We start from the raw sequence: 17,933 nt of genomic DNA on the forward strand, positions 1-17,933 counted from the left end.
GGATAGCTACTCGAATATTAAATTCACTAGTGATTGGTAATCAATGAGTTAAGTAACAAAATAGTCTTAGTTTGAAATTAAACCCTAATGAGGCAGGCTGACACTGTCTTTCGTCAGGGTGGTGCCTCTATAGTTCTCGGTTTATGCTCATTTATGATAACAGAACAGCTACTGTGACAGCACATCTACCTGCATCACACCTCCATTCAAGAGAGAAGAGGGACCACAGGGCTGTCGGCAGACTTTGGCAAACATCTCATTGGCCTGAGCTTTGTCAGATAGCCACCTCTAGGAAATTAGGTGGCTAATCTGCAGAGAAAATAGGAGAACACACATTTGGCTTTTACAGCTTCTATTCCAGGGACAAGCATGGGAGAAGAAAATTTGGCTGTGGGGTGAATCAATCTGCAATAGGTGGAACACATATTCATAATTTTCACATTTTTATTATTACTTTGTAGCTTTATGTAGTCTTTCTGAATAGTAAAATCATTTGACCTCTGCTGATAAACTTGGCATCTTTTTTTTTTTCCCCTTTCAAATCTGTAAAGGTCTTTACCAGATTTTTAAGCCGTGAAACAGCTGAACAAAATTAGAAGTCATTGTACCCAAGGCTAATACTAAGCCATGAGGTCTACTTTAACAGGTCACTGAATCTGGCGTGTATTTAATTCTGGGCACATGCCATCTAGCAACTGTGGAATGAATGATGATTATCTCTTTCTACCATTTGAAAAGAAAAATCTAGCTGTATAAGAATTTAAAATTCTAACAGAATGATTAGAGTAATGCATTTTCAGGCCCAGGAAATACCATCACTTACAAAACATCTCAGATTATGTTCAACCCATTGAAGATATGCCTTATAGGGTGGTAATGATACAACCATATTATATTATATATTAATGCTTGCCTTAAAAATAGTACCATATATGGTCCAAAATAATTATTTGCCATCTTCAGTAATAACCTTAGTAACATAGTAGAAGTCTAAATAAAACTATAACAGAAAGAGCATTGAAAAATAATCACTATTGCTATTCTTTTTTGTTGCAGATGTTTAGCAAGAAATCTCATGTTGCCAATTTAGGGGAAGTTTATAGAATGCTATTGACATTTAAACTCACATTGGGCAAAATGTCTTTTTTCAGTTGCCAAGAACCAAAATTATTAGGGTGTTCTGTTGGTGATTAAATGTCATATACTATGAAACCAAGAGTAAAGATTATGATCTAACACTGTAGGATAAAATGGAGATGAACTAATATCTTTTGCTGGAAGGAACTTTGAGATGTTAAAATGTATGTAAGACAAAATTATTTTTCAACATATGTAAGATGTCTTTTTCCACAGGGCACCAGAAGCAAGAGATATTTTCATTTTCATCTTAATTCCTCAATCTGCCAATATATTTAATGTTTCTCTCCTATGTCAGCAAGGTTTTCAAAAATGAAAAAATTGATAGGTAGTTTTGCATGTCATGTTTTTGAAGTCTCACTACTGAAAGTTAAATTTATCCAAAATAATTAAATAAGAGAATGCATACAGATATGTATATCAATAACATAGGAATTAACAATTTATTTGGAAGTTTATTTGAAAAACATATTCCCCAGGTTGCATGGATCACATGTTTAGCTCAGGGCAGTGTACAAAGCAGTATGTTATAGGCTTCAGAGTCAGCCTGAGTTCAGAGCCAGCCTCCACCCCCGCTAGAGGGCTGACCTTGCAAAATTACTCAACCTCTTTATTGCTTCATCTGTGCAATGGGAATCTCAAGGGGAGAATACTTTCCTTCTAAGGTTGTTGTAAGGGACTGAGAGAATATGTAACTGCTGTCTGTATTTCCTGACACGTAAGTGTTCAATAAGTGCTGGCCCTTTCTTTTATTGAGGATAAGGAGAAAGTACTTTTTGTGACACAGAAATTATGGATTTAAGTCTTAGAGGGGAACTAGTTGCTACTCCAAGATTAGACTTAGACATCAGAGTTTTTGGTATTTAATATACATAAATGTTACATTTCATAGGTAACTTTAAAATTAAACCTTTTATACAACATTTTTATTATTGCTGTACTCAGATAACAAAGTCTAAAACTGTTATCTGCAGTATTCAAAAAGATTACTTTCATAATTTCATAAAATTATGGAATCTCAAGGAATACCGCAACTATTAAAAATGGACAGTTTCAGGGGTAATCACTTCAGGATTTTTTTATTTCCTATAATATATGACATTTTATAACCAATATATTTCATATGAATTCTACTTTAAAAAAGTAATAACTTATAAAATTATATATTATAATCCTTTAGTTAAGAAAATAGTGATTTCTGGTTTTAACTTGAAAAGGAAACTTTTGTACCCTGCAACTCTCCTATTCATAACAGTTTTATTCATAATTGCCAAAACTTGGAAACAACCAAAATGTTCTTCGGAAGGAGAGCGGATAAATAAACTGTAATACATCCAGACAATGGCATATTAGTCAGTGCTAAAAAGAAGTGAACTATAAGTCATGAACATTCAGACATAGGGGAACCTTGAGTACATATTTACAAAGTAAAAGAAGCCAATATGAAAAAACTAATACTGTATCATTTCAACTATTGGATGTTATAGTCATATGGACAAGGCAAAACTATGGAGACAGTAAAAAGATCAGTGGATGCAGGATGAGGTGGGGGAGAGTGAAGAAGAGAGCATGGAGAACGGAGGATCTTTAGGGCAGTGAAGCTACTCTGTATGATAATGTAATGATGGATACAAGTCTTATACATTTGCTGAAACCCATAGAATGTGCAAGAGTGATCCTTAACTGTGGACTTTGGGTGATAATGATGTGTCAGTATAGGCTCATCAATGCAACAGGTTTAATAAATGTATATTCTGGAACCCGATCTTGGTAGTAGGGGAGGTGGTACAACGTGTAGGCAGGGGGTATAAGGAAAATCTCTGTACCTTCTGCTTAAATTTGCTGTGACCCTAAAACTGCTCTAAAAAAGTAAAGTATGTTAAAGGAACATACACACAAAAGAAAAAAGAAAAAAAAACACCATGTTCTGCAACTCCCCTCTTGATAACTGAAACATAATAGTGCTTGACTGTCTAGGGCTATTTTGATTGTTTCAAAAAAAAAAAGAGAAAAGAATATAAGTTTAAAAGGTAAATATCTCTGACTTTCGCTCATTTTTTATAAATTTAGGCTAATTCTTTTTTTGTTTATCATTAATTATGTTCTAACTTCATAGTATTTGTAAAGTTTAAAAAAGGAATATTAAAAGGACAAATAAACAGTAATAAGAACAATAATAATAAACAAGAAGTGTATTAGTCTTTGTGAACTTGAGAGATCTTATAAACAGATCCCTTAAAGAGAGCATATTTGTTCTAAAACATTGTGTCACTGCTACGAAAGATAAATGTAGTGAAAATTCAAGGCTGTATAATGACATGCATGAGTTAAAAGAGTGTTTGAACTTGCTTTTTTATTACAAATATGAAAACTAAAAAAAATATCTTGGGAGATGAGACACTCACTAAGGATAGTATTTGTTTCCTATGGATAATGTTTTAGAGCTTGGAATAAAGGGAGTTTCATGATATCCCAGCAGAGGGTCTTATTTTCTTTTAACTGCTAGGAAAGGTCTGTGGTTGCTGATGGTTCCCAGGTTTGGAAGAGCATTACCATGTCTCTGCCTGAGGACTGGGCATCAAAGATCAGCCAGAGTTGGGTCTGCAAAAGACCAATTGTTAGCCTTAATTTGTAGGGGCAATCTAATAAAGGCAGTTTTAGATCAATTAATAATCAACCAAACAAACACCAAAAACCCTGACATTGACTGTTTGAACTTGAGTGACAACTTCTGTGGAAAGAGACTGTGGTCATGAACCTCAAGATAGTTATTTTTGATGAAGAAATAATTACAAATGATAGCCCCTCAGTTAATTCAGAGCTTGTCTATGTAAGGAAAACATTCTTGGAGTTCCCGTTGTGGCATAGCAGAAACAAATCCAACTAGGGACCATGAGGTTGTGGGTTCAATCCCTGGCCTCACTCAGTGTGGGTCAAGGATCCTGCATTGGCGTGAGCTGTGGTGTAGGTCACAGACGTGGCTCTGATCTGGCACTGCTGTGGTTCTGGTGTAGGCCAGTGGCTACAGCTCCGATTAGACCCCTAGCCTGGGAACCTCCATATGCCATGAGTGTGGCCCTAAAAAGACAAAAGACAAAAAAAAGAAAACATTCTCACCAATGGTACTTATTTCCAAAAAAGGAATGTACAAGATAGTCACATATGAACAAACCTTTTTCTAATGTCTAACTTCTGAGATGCAAAATTACTATCTCCTAGGATATTTTAGACTACACGTTAGTCAAATTGGGGTTTTTTTTTTGGGGGGGGGTGCCCTCTACTAGACTCTTCCATCTGGTAATTGCACAGAAATCTAATAAAATAATGTTAGAATTTGGTGACAAAGAAGGAGAACCACTTAAATAGCAAGACCTAGAAAAACTGGCTTTCTAGACCTAGAAAAACTGGCTAGACCTAGAAATACTGAGCTAGACCTAGAAAAACTGACTTTTTCTTAGGAGAATGAGATACTTTATAGAAACAGGACAATTTGTCCTCTACAAGTGGCAGTTAACAAGAATTCACATTTTTTAAAACTGGCTTTATCGGGCATTTGGACTCTTTTTTTCTGAAGAGATTGCTACTCTAACTGCTCTTTCAATCCATTGGGGAATTAATGTTCAGTGGCCCATTAGGGATCATACTATAGTAACATTAAATAATTACTTCTCCTTTATGTATCTCCTGCTTTCTTTCTTGCTTTTTTTTTTTGCTTTTCTTTTATTTTTTATTTTGCTTTTTAGGGCCACACCCACGGCATATGGAGATTCCCAGGCTAGGGATCTAATTGGAGCTACAGCTGCTGGCCTACACCACAGCCACAGCAATGCAGGATCCGAGCCATGTCTGTGACCTACACCACAGCTCATGGCAACCCTGGATCCCCAACCCACTGAGTGAGGCCAGGGATCAAACCTGAACCTCATGGATCCTAGTCAGGTTCATTAACCACTGAGCCACGGAGGGAACTCCTCTCCTGCTTTCTTAAAAACAAACAAACAAAAAAACAAAACAAAACTAAATTAGTTGTGGGAGAATTCAGGACATCTGAATCTGAAGAAAATACATCCATCTATCTAATCTGTGGTTACGAGGCAGCCTGGGGTGCCTGGTAACAAACTGCACACATGGAGACAAGGAAGCAGCTGTAGAATTGTGGAGAAGAGGAAAGAAAAACTGGCCCCTTTATCCCTGGTGATGGTGATAAAACTCAGGAAATATTGAAGCTGAAGAGATAAGTGTCAACATGGTCAGCAGTTTGGTATGAAGGAGAGGGATTCATGAGTCTCCATAAATCCAGTGACAGGCAGGGTCGAAGAGGGCAGAGCCGCCCAAGAAGCCTACACAGTCAGAGGAGAAGAGTTGGGAGATGGAGCTGAAGCTCCAGCTAAAGTGAAGGGAAGCAAAGTCATAAGGGTGGAAGGATACAGTGTAGGGGAGAGAAACTGGTGCTGCAAGGTCCTGTCTTTGAGCCAGCTTCCAAGCCCAATTTGGCATATGCCATTTTGCTGCCAGGCCTGGCCCTATCTCCATGGACCCTAAGTAGAGGTGCCCTCTGTGCATGGAGCTGCAGGAGAACTCAGAGGCTGTGGCTTACTGTCTTAAGATGGGCAAGCAGCAAGAAAGTCAAGGCTTCCTAAGTGATGCAAAGCGAAGAATCAGAATGGGAGGGTGCAAAGCCTTGCTTTGCTCTTCCTCTGCACTCTGCTGGGCCTCTACATCCTCATCTGTGAAATGGGGTAATAATGATACCCCAGAGTGGTCTTTTCAGGATTCAGTGTGTGGTAAATTATAATCAAGTTCCCCTCACAGTACCTGGTAGGTGTTGGACAGAATTAAGTCATTTTTCTCCTTTACAAGCTTCTGCGGTTTCATTTGTAGAATGGTATAGCATTTAGAATTCTTCATGCTTTCTGAAATGTGAAACTACCACTCATCCAGCAAGAAGAGAATTGCTGAGAAGTGTGTGCATAATGCTTTATACATCTCAGGTCTCAGGGGCCCCCACTAATTCTAGGCAGAAGTGGCACCAATGTCTCTGTGGGTTCTGGATGGTCAAGAGGAAGCACTGAGGGCAGCCTCACTGAGGTGGGGGAGGGGGCTGGAGGGAAGCCATGTGCCCACAGGCCTAAGTACAGAGCAGTCAGATCTAGACTTGTGCCCATAAACCAGGGGTTGTAGTGCAGATGGCTGGTCTGTGTGCCATCTGTGGCTCATGGATATTTTTCCCCTTAGCTAGTAAACTTTTTTTTTTTTCTTTCCTAGACCCCTGGAAAACCTGGCTCAAACCTTGACAGTGAGCTTAGTATTTTTTTTTTTTTCAGTGTTTTTTAAAAATGGCTGTAGTTAGGGCCTTCACTCTTGTTTGGCCACATTCCCTACCATTTCCAGTTGCCCTAGACCTGGCCTTTCTGTTTCTGCCAGGCCCTTGAATTTTCAGTCCCTCTTTGGAACCCAAGGTGGAACAGGGCAGAAGCCGGGGAGGGGAGCTGGCCCTGGACACACACCCAGAGTTTGAATGTGTCCTATCCCTCAATCCTAGTGCTGCTCAATGAATTATAGAATTCCATTAAATTTGCTTGCCAGATAAGCATAAATACTTTTTAGTATAAGTGTGCCTCATGCATGCTTTTTTATTTCCTAAATCTGACACCTTTACTCTATCTTCATTTTTTATTCATGCTCTACCACGGATAGGCACTCAATAAGTAGTGATTGCCATTGTACCATTGGGAAGAAGAACCTTGGAAATAGAATACCTGAGCAACCTTGGGAAAGGGAGAGGGAATGAATATATTCCAGCATTGAAAACAGATCAATTGAGCAAGGTACTGAATGGCTAGAAGGGTTTTTCTCCATGCTGCACAAGGACAGGTAGAAGGTGGCTGGACTCAGGCCTTGCCCAGTACTGTGTGAAGGGGAAAAATATCCCCAGGACTGTCTTAGGCTGCATCCTGACCTCCCCAGTTAGGTGAGAAGGTGTTAGATGCTATAATTGCAGTAAACTTCAGGCTTGCAGTGTCTGTGAATGCTGTCATACCATGCTCTGTATTCTGTCACCTCTCCATGACATTGACCTCTTTACTACCCTGTAAATTTCCCTCTCCTCTGTCCACTGTGAGTGTAGCTAAGTGCCTCCTTTCCTTTGCACTCGTCTCCCTTATCTTTGTTTAGCTCCCAGACCTGGTGGGACAGTGAGGTGGAGGTGGATGAAGGCCAGGATTGGATGTCTCCCTCCAGCTAGGTGCATTATCAGATCTAATCTCCTGGCTGTGTTGTAAGGAAAACAATGCTATTCTTTTATTTTAATAGACATTAATTTTTACAGCAGTTTTAGGGTCACAGCAAAATTGAGTGGGAGGTATGGAGCATTCCCACATATCTCTGCCACGGTCCACCCCTGTCTTCCCCAACGGTTAATATTCTGCATAACAGTACGGTGTTTGTTTCCATTGGCTATTGTTTTTCTTTTTTTAATTTTTTTCTTTTTATGGCTGCACACATTGCATATGGAAGTTCCCAGGCCTGTAGGGTGAGTCGAGGCTGCAGCTACTGGCCTACGCCAGAGCCATGGCAACACCAGATCCAGGCCGCATCTGTAACCTGTGATCCAGGCCAGGGATCAAACCTGAATCCTCACAGAGACCACATCAGGTTCTTAACCTACTGAGCCACAATGGGAACACCTGGTTATTGTTTTTAAAGATGAGAAACCAAGAGTCTGAGAGGTCAGACCTTTAGGCAGCCAGGCTCCGGTTCCCCCAGCCGAATTCCACCCACCCTGCTTCCTGTGACAGCATCCTCAGCACAGGGTATCCTGCTGGCTCAGTGCTCCTCTCAGCCTCCATTCCCACAGAGAAATGTAGGGCATGGGATGGCACCAGATAAGAGGAAGGGGCAGCTGGGTTGCCGTCTGTCTTGTGTTCCCATATCTAGAAATTCTAATCCAGAGGATAAGTAAGAATTTGGAGATGCTGTGACTTGATTCCCTGAAGGCACTTCTTATCTTCTTTCCTTTCTTCCACTTCCATTTTCCTCCAAAGCTTAAAGGGAAGAAGATTGGTACAGTGATTCTAAAAATGTTTTGTGTTGAGATTTTTATCTGAAAGTGTCAGAAGTTACTTTCATATGACAATCAAATAATTTCAGAGAATTATTGCTGGAAACTACCGACAGGCTTTTAACATCAGTGTTTTTCAAAGCATCAACTGTAAGCATAATCGGAAGAGTGAAGGCCACCAATTTCCACCTTAACAATCAGTGCGGTAGTCTGACCTCCTGCCTTCGTCCTCACCTGAACCACAGGCAGCATTCTCTGTGTCCTCTAGAACAGGGGGAATGTGTCACTGGACTAGAGTTTTCCCCATTAATGCCAAAGGGCAAGCTGTGACATTTATGAGCCAAAGAAGTCCTCTGGCCTGGCCCCTAGGTTCCTCTTTTCTTCATTGTGGGCTGAGACATGTTAGCTCCAAAGCCAGCTGGCACCAAATTCAAATTTTTACACATCCAGTTATTTTAAAGATAGCCCAAACAAGCAGATTTTTAGCCAGTTAGAGCCTCCCTGCTTTATATAACCCTTGAACCCTTACCCAGAGTCTGTTGGCCATTGATAAGATAGGGCCTTGTGGTTTTAAGACCCCAAGCTGCATCTGCCCTTCAGAGTTCTCTCACCCAGAGACTCCTGGCCATGCTTTCTGAGTGACATTAGGCGACATGGAAGTTTCCTCTCTGACCTGCTCCCCCCCGGGAGTGGCCCTGCCCTCCTCCTCCTCTGGATGCTGGCCCCTCCCCTCAGGCCTCTGGGCAGCCTCATGCTGTGAGGGATTTCCCCTCTCCTGCAACCCTGTCCATGTACCACCCAGTAAAGCTTGTTGTGTGTTACTGCCTCTGTGGACATAGCTTTTTCCTAGATCTGCCCCCAAATCCCTCAAGCAAATGCCCTACACTTTGTGTACCTGGAACAACAAGGTTTCAAGAAAGTAATACATGAACCTTCAGAACTAAAATTGACCTGTATTGAAGTTCCCGTTGTGGCTCAGCGATTAATGAATCTGACCAGGATCCATGAGGATGTGGGTTGGATCCCTGCCCTTGCTCAGTGGATTAAGGATCCAGTGTTGCCATGAGCTGTGGTGCAGGTTGCAGGCACAGCTCAGATCCCACATTGCTGCAGCTGTAGCATAGGCTGTAGCTCTAATTCAACCCCTAGCCTGGGAATCTCCATGTGCTGTGGGTGCAGCCCTAAAAAAAAAGGACAAAAGTCCAAAAAAAACAAAAAACAAACAAACAAAAACAACAGCAACCAAAAACTATAGAAATAAATACATAAATAAAATAAAATTGACCTATATCACCTTACCTCTGGAAAAGACCCAACAGGGTCTTTCTTCATCCTTTTTCCCTCCATTTTTTGGGTACTAAATAGTTGTATATATTTATGGTTTGTCTGCTATATAGGATTGCCTGGTTTTGTGTATATTTGCCCTTCCTGATTATGTATGTTACTAGGAAAAAGTAGGAAGTCCTTTCAGATTGTAGAAATCAGAGAATAAATTGAGGTTTTTAATAAAAATAATTATAATGCCTAGAATTTATCAAGCACTTAATAATGCATCACAAAATGTGTTAAGTTCTTTATGGGTGTTATTTTAATTAATTCTAGTGACCAATGAGACTGGTATTTTTATTTATTACATTTAATGAAGGGGGACAGTAGGCTCAGAGAGATTAATTGCCTCACTGAGAATCACACCAATGATGATAGAGCTTGAATATGAACCCAGTTTGTTGGATGCCTGCGCCTATGACCTGCTCTTATACATTCCTCCTCAATAACCAAGAGGACTTTCTATAAAGGCACACGGGGAGGTAAGCAAACAGTCTCAGCAGGCAAAGAGTCATGCGTCACACAGAAGAGGATAATTCATCAACATTCATGATTCCATAGCAGCTCTGCAAACCCAACATGCTTCCCCTGGGGCACCATGCAAAAAACTGAGCACGCTGTGTCTGCTTCCCAGCCTCCTCTTGTTTTTCTCTCTTTGCCTCTGACTCCCTCACGGTTTCATCTGTTTCATGACTCCTTATGCCTTTTGCTCTTTATGTATTTGTACTTCTCTGCTTGTACATCTCTCTCCAGCCTCCAGATCTCTGTGACTATCTCCCAGTTATACTCCCGTAGGTAGACTGGATGATTGGGGTGGTCCATCCATTGGAGAGAGCATCACACCTGGTGCCTCACCTGGAAAGCTTATGGCTGGCCCTCACTTGTCACCCTTTGAGTCAGGCACCAGGCCCTGGATCAGCCAGCTGGGGGCCAGCGACCCAAATCACACTGTCAATCTATGGACATTTCATGTAAGACTCCACAGCAGGGGCCTATACATGGAACTTGACTCACCTGGAAAGCTTATGGTTGGCCCTCACTTGTCGCCCTTTGAGTCAGGCACCAGGCCCTGGATCAGCCAGCTGGGGGCCAGCGACCCAAATCACACTGTCAATCTATGGACATTTCATGTAAGACTCCACAGCAGGGGCCTATACATGGAACTTGAACTTGTATCTTTTTAAAAGTGAAAAGCCCCAAAATCCTCATCAGATGTGTCTGGAGAAAACAGTGAGATCTTCAAAAAGATTTTTAATGTGCCATATGAATAACTTAAGGTCATATGATTAAAGTGTTAGCAAATAAAGGTGTTTGCTAAGGGAAGCTCTTGGGGGGCAAAAATGGAAGTTGTGAAATCTACATATACCTGGAGAAATTCAAGTGTATTTTACTTTGTTCAAGGCTTCCCAAGGCCTTGATTAAGACATGAAATTGAAGCAAACTGTTAGGAACAACGATCGAGTTGTGCACAACATTTTAAAAATTTGAAGTATATTTGATTTTCATTGCTGTGTTAGTTTCATGGTACAGCAAAGTGATTCAGTTTATAAATACATATATATAAAATAATCAGTTATATATATTCATTTTTATATATAGATAAATATATTCTTTTTCAGATTATTTTCCATTATAGATTATTACAAAATATTGCATATAGTCCCCTGTGCTACACAGTAGGACCTTGTTATTTATCTGTTTTCTACATTGTAGTGTGTATCTGTTAATCCCAAACTCCTGATGTATTCCCCCCCTTCCCCTTTGGTAACCGTAAGTAGTTTGTTTTCTATGCCTGTGAATATGTTTCTGTTCTGTAAATGAGTTCATTGTATTATTTTTTTAAGATTCTGCATGTAAGTGATATTTGTCTTTGGCTTACTTTACTTAGTATGATATTCTCTAGGTCTATCCATGTTGCTGCAAATAGCATTATTTCATTCATTTTTATGACTGAGTAGTATTTGTGTGTGTGTGCGCGCACGCGCGTGTGTATGTATCCTATCTTCTTTATTCATTCGTCGATGGGCACTTAGGTTGTTTCCATGGCTTGGCTATTTGCGAATAGTGCTGCTATGAACTTTGAAGTGCATGTATCTTTTCAAATTACAGTTTTGTCTGGATATATGTCCAGGAGTGGGATTGCTGGATCTTATGGTGGCTCTATTTTTAATTATTTTAAGGAACTTACATACTGTTCTCCATAATGGCTGTGCCAATTTACTTCCCACCAACAGTGTTAGAAGGTTCCCTATTCTCCATGCCCTCTCCAACATTTATTATTTGTAGTGTTATGGGTTTTTCTTGTGTGCACCCCAGGCATATGGAAGTTCCCAGGCCAGGAAGTGGACCTACACTGCAGCTGCAGCAATGCCAGATCCTCTAATCCACTGGGCCAGGCTGCAGATTGAACCCTTGCCTTTGCAGCCATCTGAGCCACTGCAGTTGGATTCCTAACTCACTGCACCACAGTGGGAACTCCTGTTAGTTGTAGACTTTTTAATGATGGCCATTCTGATTAGCATGAGGTGGTACCTCATTGTAGTTTTGATTTGCATTTCCTTAATAGCTTGTGATGTTGAACATCTTTTCATGTAGTTATGTACAACATTTACTTGGTTTTCTTACTGTTCTCTTATGTTTATAAACATTTGTGAGTGTGTAAGAAGGGAGAATGTTAAGCTTCTAAACCTTATCTATTAGATTATAAGTGTGATTGACTCTTGCACATTTCCCTGTTAGTCCTTTAGCATCTTACCACTCACAGTGCAGTAGACACTCAATAAATGGCATATGGAAGTTCCTGGGCCAGGGATTGAATATGGGCTGTAGTTGCTGCGGTACTGGATCATTTAACCCAATGCATTGGGCCAGCGATGGAACCCTTGCTTCCTCAGTGGCCCAAGCCACTACAGTCGGATTTTTTAACCCACTGCGCCACAGCGGGAACTCCACTAGTTGAATTTTAGAAGTGACCTTGTCCTGTCAGCTCATGAGCACATGGAGCCTAGAGTCAGCATAGAGTAAATGCTTTTATTTTTATGGTCCCTCCGCTGGCTAGTGACCTAATGTTGTAAAAATCGAAGCTAGTAGCATTTTGATACTTTCGAATATTTATGTCATAAATCTGAGTTAAAAAGTTGATGTTATGTATGTCTTGTGAATTCAGTCTCTTTGTTATTGCACACGCACATGCACACACACACACAGGAAGTCTCATTTGGCTTTAACATGGTGAATTCTCTCCAAAGGTGACCACCCACTGAAATATGCATTAACAAACAGTATGACTGTTCCTCTTCATTTCACAGATTCATGGAGAACCACTCTTGATGCTCCAAACAGGGCATTTTGACCACGTCATTTTTTTTTTTCTTTTCTAATTTTTATTCATAGAAATCCCATGGGATGAAGAACTCACTTTGAGAAACATATCACAACAGCTTTTGAAATGTAGGCAGATAAGCAATAAATGTCAGATTTTCCCCCGGGGGGTGGGGGGAGAGAAAGAAAATTCATATATGCCTCAGAGGTAACTCAGCAAGGTTCTATACTAGTGGTACATTGTATAAATGATCATTTTTGACAAAGCCATTTTCTATAGGAGAACTTTATGCCAGCATTGAATTATTAATGGTATGTGGCACTGGTTTCCATTCAGACTTGGAGCTGAAACAAATCAGCATAACATCTTTTTTTTTTTCCTGTTCTTGCATCAGGTGTATTTCAAAAGCTTTTGAATTTATAAAGTATCTGTGGAAATTTACAGGAATGAAGAGTTTACCAAATGTAGTACATGTAATGGGAAAACGAAATCAAATTCAGATGTCATCTCAAAGTGTTTTGGTACCTAGTATTCATGTACTTAGTCTTTTCAGTTTCATTGGTTTCTATTTCTGTGATGTGAATTTAATTGGTTTCAGTATAGGCTTAAAATTCAATAAGTGTGTGCTTATTTGCCATGTGCCAAGCTGTGTGCTTAGGCTCCATCACACAGGCTGTGCTCATGCAATCCTTACAGGGTATACCCTCTGAGGAACTGGGATCCAATTTTTCAGATAAAGAAAGTCTCACAAAAACTGTGATTCATCCATAGTTATGTGCCTAATTGGTAGTATTATAGGGATTATAAATCAGGTTATTTTACCTTCAAACCTATTATACTTTCCAATAAAATTAATATGTAAGGAGAAGATCTCAAAAACACTACTTTATACAATTCTGTTGATTGTTAGAAGATCAACAGTCTGATTCATCAAAGGAAGATTCTGTTGCTGACTCATTAAAGGAAGTTGATGCCATTGGCTTTGGAGTCAAGCCAACACAGGGATGAATCTAGCTCATCAGCTCTGGAGAAACATGACTTTGAGTAAAGTTGTTTGTGTTTTAACTTGTAAATCTTAGTTTCTTCTACCACACAATGATAATACAGCATATTTCGTAATGAGAATAGAATACAGTACTGAATATAGAGCATTTAGCAGAATACCCAGCAGATAGTATAGATTTTGGAGGAGCTATTAATAGTAGCAGTAGTGGTGAGATAGGAAGATAACATACAAATTAATGAAAGAAAGATGTGCATTATTGTTTTTAAGGACAAAGGAAGACTTTCTTATAAATAAAATTGTGTTGATCTCACTGAAGATTTTCAGTGATAAACAGCCTTTATATAGTATTTAAACTTTATGCGATACTTTTAAAGATATTTTAAAATATGGAACCAGATTAGAGTATTTCCAGATTATGTCCATATTTTAATTACTGTTGAGAATGGATTAGAAATAGCAGCATGAATAAATTCTGGACAGGTAAAGAGTCCTCAACCCTTGTATAAAAATGTATGCAAAATAATTATCTACAGTATATTCTTGGAGTCGCTGAAAAAAGTTTGTACAACTATTATGCAGTAGATATACAACTATTTTAATAGCCTCTTAGAGAACAATTTCTCCCATTGAAAGTCACTTTCTACTAGAGTTAATATCTAGAACAATAGATCAGAACTTTTGTCTATAAGCCAGCAAAACCTGATTGGTTTTCTGTATATGCAGATAAATTAATTTTGTTAAAATTAATACCATTTTTAAAATGTATACAACTAATTCATGGCAGAGAGTTTTAGACTTTAAAAAATTCCTGGTATAAGGAATCTAGGTTGGAAATATATAGAGTCAGTCTTCAGATTACATAGGTATACACAGACATGTATGCAATTAAAGACTAATTGTATTTAAAATGAGCTGAAGTTTTCCAAAATCTGTATATACATATGGAGGGTTTTTTTTTCATTTCCTATGATATTTAAAAATACTTCTCCAGGAGTTTCTGTTGTGGCTCAGCAGAAACGAACCTGACTAGGATCCATGAGGATGTGGGTTCAATCCCTGATCTCGCTCAGTGGGCTAAGGATCTGGTGTTGCCATGGCTGTAGTGTAGGTCACAAAATGGCTCAGAGACCAAGTTGCTGTGGCTGTAGTGTAGACCCCCAGCTACAGCTCTGACTCAACCCCTAGCCTGGGAAATTCCATATGCCGCGGGTATGGCCCTGAAAAAGAAAATCCTCCTTATAAACTTAGTCAAGATACATCAAAGTGTTTACAGCGATAACCTTGGATATTTGTCCGTATACTAAGTACAGAGACCCTTATGCATAAATATGAATTTTAAGTATAGAGTCTTTGCAGATTTAATGTGTCATGAGAATGAAATAGATAAATGTAAGAATGTTTCATCCTTTTATGATAAGCTAAATTTCTGTTGCTTGCAACTGACTTTTGAAAATGATATATTAAATAGGACTAAATGGATTCAAAAAAGAAAAATCTCCATTTGTAAACATAAAGGAACGATGTGTTTTTATGTGTTATTTGTGTGTACCAGCTTATTCATGTTATTGTCACCCTTTTAATTAATCATCATCCTTTTAACTAAGCAGTGGGTTTTAATGTTTTAACCTTCAGATCTTCAATATATGATGTATTTTGAAGCAAAAACCTCTCAAAGTCAAATTATAATCCCGTTTTCATTTCTTTTCTCAGATGATGAAACATGCCTGGAATAATTATAAACTTTATGCCTGGGGAAAAAATGAACTGAAGCCTGTATCAAAAGGAGGCCATTCAAGCAGTTTGTTTGGTGAGTTAAAATGTGCATTGGCTCCTTAGTGACAGTAACTTCTCTCCAGTCAGCTGAACTTGTGGGTGCTGGAGAAGGCTTGCGTGACCCTCCAGACTGTGTTGTTTAGGAAACCTGCACACCTGCTGGAGCTGCCTGAAGGGAATGTGCATAGCCTGACTTTCAGATAGAGCACTGGCTGCACATGAGAATCACCTGTGTCCCTTGAAAAACTATGGCTGCCTGGGGCACATTTCCAAAGATTCATACTTAATAATGATGGGGGCACAGCATCATGATTTTTAGCTTCCACGTGGTACCCAGCAGAGGGGCATTTGTTGGCTGCATTAACTGCTTCCTGTCAGGTAAAAGCTGTGTCTTATCGATAAACTGGCCAAGACAGCCAGCTGTGGTGACCTTCACTGTATCTCAGTGACTTTTAACTTTGGCTCTAAAGTTTTCCTGTTTGTGCCAGGGACGAGTACACAAGGATGTAGTAGTACGTTATTTGAACTTCCATTTATCCCTTTGGCATGCATTTATTGCTTTTGGTCCTCACAGCATCCCTCTGTGGTTGGTATGCTGGGTATTAATAACACTCTCGTGGTGGAGTTGAGGAAGCTAAGGGACAGAAGTGTTAGATGGGTTCCTGGGTCACAGGGCTACCCAGTACCCTTCTCACTGTACTTGATTCCTTTTTAATCACCACAATTTTGTCTGTAAGTAACAGGATGAACAGGAGGGAGTCTTGTTCTGATGCTTCTGAATTCACCTTAGAAAAGTGACTTTCTGTACTTTAACTGATGGTATTAAAGAGTATCAAATCATATGACAAACAACAGTATCAGCCAACACTGACTATGTGCTATATGCCATTTGTGCATCTTCTCATTTAACCTCATAATTATATGCATTTTATAGATGAGAAACATGAAGCTCAGAGAAGAGTTTGCCCAGTGTTAGCCACCTACTAACTGGCTGAGCTGGGACTTGAACCCAGGTGTGGCTAAGGTCAGAGTCTGCTACTGATCACCACACTGTGCTTTTCCATTTATTTAGGACCTTCCATGTGTTTGGCCCTCTTTCTGTCACTGGTATTAATAAACATAATACAAGTCTTTGCAAAGATCATGGCCTAGTGCAGGAGACGTATAAATAGTGAATTGTCACATCTACTATGTGTTCCGAAGGTATTCACTTGAAGTTCTGAAGAACGGTCAGCTCGTGGGTAGGGAGAAGGCATTTCAGAAACAGGGAGAGCTGGAAGAGTGGGGAAAAGGCTGATTGCTATCACAGTGACACATTTTAGAGATAAAGCCAGCCCTGGCCTAGTGGCAGTACAAGTGATTTCAGATATTTCTACAGTAGTGTTTTGGGGACATGGTGATGAGTCAACATGGGTGACGAGACGATGAGGGGAATTGGACAAACTCAGAAATTTCATGCAGACCAAGAGGACTTAATTTTTTATTGTTTACTATAACTTTTTAAAAAATATTAATTCCAGTTTTGCTTTTATCTCTATGAAAGTTGCTCACGCAATTAAGTCAGTTATGTGCAAGTTTGCTGTCATCTTTATGGAAGGGATTATTTGGTTCTCTGTTAATACAGTGATGGTTTTCAAATTTATTATGAAGTCTTAAAAGCATACCGAGTCTCTTGGTATGGGATGTGGAAGTGAACATTCTATTCTTAGGAAGTTTATGGACTAAAAGGAGATGCATATAAGTAGTTCTAATGAAAGACAGTGTGGTAAGTGCAAGAGCAATGTCAAGTCTTCCCATCAGGGGAGTTTGGAGGAAGTAACTGAAAGTTAGGACTGGCTAGGAGGATGAGAGAAAAGGTTAGGATCCATCAGGGCTGCAAAGACGGGGTAGAATTCCATTTTAAAGTAATCATTTCTTAGAGCTATCACTAAACAATTTTAGATCTAATTATATGTAAACGGTTTTGCACAGGTGCACTTGGATGTAATGACATTGAAATTAATATGTGTGTTGCTCCTTGGTTTCGGGTCTGTGTTTTCTTTGTTTTTTTTGTTTGTTTGTTTTTGTTGTTGTTGTTGTTGTTTGTTTTTTGTTTTTTCCTTGCTAGATAATGGAATCGCAAGTTAAATTTCTAAGAGACTTATTTTCTGCAACTCAGAAGAGACTCTAAAGATTAGTGTACCAGTCTATAGCCTGTGATAATTTTTAGTTTGGTTTTGATGCAGCTTTTAAATTTTCTTTCACTGAAAGGATTTTAGACCGTGTTCAGTATTCCTGTTTACTAATAAATTTGGTATTGCTGGCTCCCT

General features: G+C 39.4%; 1 protein-coding gene across 1 annotated transcript in view; it reads left to right on the forward strand.

Moving 5' to 3' along the window:
- Nucleotides 1-17,933, forward strand: part of MAN1A1 (mannosidase alpha class 1A member 1) — a 165,922-nt gene that overhangs the window by 27,005 nt on the left and 120,984 nt on the right. The window contains exon 2 of the mRNA XM_047759569.1: nucleotides 15,562-15,658. Within this exon, the coding sequence (XP_047615525.1) occupies nucleotides 15,562-15,658 (97 nt within the window). The remainder of the gene's footprint in view (nucleotides 1-15,561; nucleotides 15,659-17,933) is intronic.

This window comes from Phacochoerus africanus, chromosome 2 (genome assembly GCF_016906955.1).
Source record: "Phacochoerus africanus isolate WHEZ1 chromosome 2, ROS_Pafr_v1, whole genome shotgun sequence".
NCBI lineage: Eukaryota > Metazoa > Chordata > Mammalia > Artiodactyla > Suidae > Phacochoerus > Phacochoerus africanus.